This window comes from Saccostrea echinata, unplaced genomic scaffold, assembly GCF_033153115.1.
Source record: "Saccostrea echinata isolate AGI-Se365-2 ecotype Australia unplaced genomic scaffold, CSIRO_AGI_Sech_v1 ptg000060l, whole genome shotgun sequence".
Classification (NCBI taxonomy): Eukaryota; Metazoa; Mollusca; class Bivalvia; order Ostreida; family Ostreidae; genus Saccostrea; species Saccostrea echinata.
Genome location: NW_026889809.1, coordinates 5,104,723 through 5,108,095, shown reverse-complemented (window position 1 = coordinate 5,108,095; position 3,373 = coordinate 5,104,723). Strand labels below are relative to the sequence as shown.

At 32.3% G+C, this 3,373-nt stretch overlaps 1 protein-coding gene across 1 annotated transcript; it reads left to right on the top strand.

The window, feature by feature from the left end:
• The first annotated feature begins 371 nt into the window (after nt 1–371).
• Nucleotides 372–2,379, top strand: LOC133174989 (uncharacterized). Its single transcript, XM_061310080.1, has 2 exons — nt 372–532; nt 1,377–2,379. The coding sequence occupies exon 2, from the start codon at nt 1,417–1,419 to the stop codon at nt 2,212–2,214; it is 798 nt and encodes a 265-aa protein (XP_061166064.1). The 5' UTR covers nt 372–532; nt 1,377–1,416; the 3' UTR covers nt 2,215–2,379.
• Nucleotides 2,380–3,373: the final 994 nt, after the last annotated feature.

Sequence of the window (3,373 nt, the reverse complement as noted above, 5' to 3'; positions counted from 1 at the left end):
GTTTCATAAAATTTCATTCAATGGTATAAGAGCAGTTGCGGATAAGAGATGGATACCGGATGGACGGATGTACCCACAGACGGACGGACAAACGGACACCACCATCAGTTTTTTGAACTTATGGAATAGTTTAAATTTATATGTGATATTTGGAATTTGTACAAAAACTTATATGTTATAAGCCTACATTTTGCGTCCCCCTAACTTCACTTCCTGGATCCGCGCCTGGAAATAAAACCATGCTGTAAAGATTTGATCTATTACCTGTACACAATGCATCTTACATCTATCATTACTTACGATAACTTGTCAATGCTGTGTTTTAATTTGTAAAAAGATAACAAATCGTGAAGTCGCCATTTGTAAACAATCTCTATATTCATGAGATCACCATAAAAAAAAACACAAAATCGATTGGTTATTTCCTTTCACGTGGTGCGTATGATATACAATGGCGGATTTCTAGCAGAAAAGGATAGTATTATTTGGATAAACAACTCATGTTACAATTTTCACATCATGCTCCTGACAGGTAATTCTAAATGCAGTACTTCATTTACATTTAGATAATGGGTAAAAAAAATTATATATATTAGAGGTTTCAGTGAAAAGACTGTGAATCAATAAAAGTATTCCGTCTACATTTATATTTATGAATACTATTCATAATGCCGAGTGCAAATACCTTGATACTAATTTCCCTTGCAGTATGGCTATGAAATGCTTGGGTTTGCTTACTTGGCCTCAAAGTTAACCACTACAAAAGTATATAGTTCTTAAAAGGAAGTAGCAATTGTCAGATATTAAGAGCATCGTGAGCACAAAACTGATAATGATCTACATATACACTAATGCGCGGACACTTGAAGCTAATATTGATTATGTGCATACACACTATTTACATAAACTTAATTTTAATGCCAGTAATTTTAATGTACTAGTACGAGAGATTAAACCTGGTTCCCTGAGCCCCTTACACTTTATACAGTAGCCAAATCATCTTTTATAATATTTGATTGGAAGTGTCCAGTAGGTGTGTAATGAAATTTTGGAAATTTTATTTTCATCAAGGAGGCTTATCGAAAAATTAAATCCTTTTTTTTAAAATCCTTTCCAAAACTACTTCTTTAACAGGAGTAATGCTTCAGTAATTTCAGACTGGTGATGAAATTCTTATTATTTGAAATACTAATTTAAGAGGTCCATGGGCCACATGCTTACCTAAGCATTTTTGTTCAATTCGATGTGTTGTATATTTATGTAAATTATGGAATACGATATTGTGGCATCTTACCCAGATATGAAAATGAGTAAAATTAGAGGCAACCACTTTTATGAGCGGGTATCACTGTCATACAATCTAGTTCTTATTGCAGGTAATTAGGAGAAATCTATTTGTTGATTCTACTGAGAAACATGACTAGATTTCTCAAGGAAGAGATACACCTTTTTATCCTGACCCATGGGGAAGAGGAAGAAGTTTCTAATTGGGTCTGCGAACTTGTAACAGCGTTACAAAGTAAAAACATCCATTGTGTGAAAGAAGAGGATTACGCCATGGTCGGAGAAAACGTGTACTGCTCGTTAGAACGATCAATTAACTCATCGAGAAATGTAATGGTTGTCATATCCCCAGGATTTCTAAGGAAAGCAGACTTAACTGAAAGATTAAACCTTGCTTTTAAACAAACAATTGAAAGAGAAATTCCACTTATACCAGTTCTTAGTGTAAATATACCAGTCACTCCCTACATTCTGTCCACCACAGTGTGTATGTATGTGGATTTCTCTAGAAATTTATTGCAGGAAGATGTTAAAAAGATAGAGAGATCACTCAGAAGAAAGGAAGAGAAAGGAACAACCAAGGAGGAGATCGATCAGATTCTTTTATCTCTTGACAAGGCGATAGACCAAGCACCATTCCATGTGTTATCAGCTGTAAGAAGTACACCAAGATTTAAAAAACTTTGTCAATTTTTTAGTGGTTCAAAGAAACGAAATCGTTCAAATTTTGAAGAAAAAGAAAATGGTTTTCTTGTTACGATAAGACGAACTTTGTCGGATACATCTGGTATGTATCAGCTCAAAGAACTGTATTCGAGAGTTGGTTCACAGAACAAACTAAAGAGTTCTAAGCCCCGCAGAAGTCATTCGTTTGGACACAGAGTTGATATTTCAAAGAAAACTGTGATCATGAATTTAGGATCTGTATGAAGGAAAGTTGGAGATTGTGCTGGATTTATGTTGTATCAACAATAATATGAAAAATTGGATTTATTTGCTTGTAGAATATGCTTAAGTGCTCGACTGTTCAGAGAATCGGTGCTATTGTTCATCCTTGAATAGAGTATACATTGTCAATAAACTTTCTGCTATGATGTTGATCATGATGGGTTCTATTATATAATCATTATAGCAATGATATTCAATGAATTTATGTAAAACAAAATTATTTCACACACTTGAAAGACATAACATGTGCAACGGTTGATCCAAAAGATTAGTGATAAGTGCCATAAAATCGATAAGGACGTCCCAATTTATTTACCGTACGGTTACCTGAGGAGAGGGAGTGGTCTAAGTAGTACTGGTGTTATTTACCTTGAGATCCCCAATACTCAAGATGTCAAAAATACATATACACATTGCATTACCAAGGAAGTCTGTCTTTGGTAAATAGAGTCAACGTTATACACACGTTTCTTGTCTAATTTTGAGTGAAACCAAATAATTAATATACTTTAATATAAAATTGGTCACCTCAACGTTTTCATTAGTATCTTTAGAGAAAGTTATTCATAAAGAAGTATCATATATATATATATATATATATATATATATATATATATATATATATATATATATATATATATATATATATATATATATATATATTAGGGATGTCAAAATATTTATTTTCCTTAGTCGATTATTCGATTGCATTAATCGAAAGATAGTTGAATATTCGGAACATTTTCTGAAAATATAATTTTATTTCAAACTTCACTGGTACATGACGTATTTAGAACTCAAAAACCCTTAATCTGTTTAAAAAGTAAGAAAAATTAATGCAGCGTAGTGTTGGATAACAAGATTATGTGAAATAAATTTAAAAATCTAATTTTGCTAAATTCATGATTTCCCCATCAATCGAATTCATAAATTGGTCTGTACATGCAGTTATTTTTTATTTTAGTGAGCATTCAAAATTTGCTAGCCGATATTTTTTAAAGCTTATTATGAAATAAATTAAGGGGGGGGGGGTTAATCTCACACTATCAAAAGCCAGGTGGCCTTTAAATTGTTAAACAGATAGTTACTGCGTATTCATTTATTGATTCTTCTGGCTATTAAAATGTCCTTAATTATAAAC

Coding starts and splice junctions, on each gene's coding strand:
- LOC133174989 (XM_061310080.1), top strand. CDS start 1,417: ATGACTAGATTTCTCAAGGAAGAGATACACCTTTTTATCCTGACCCAT.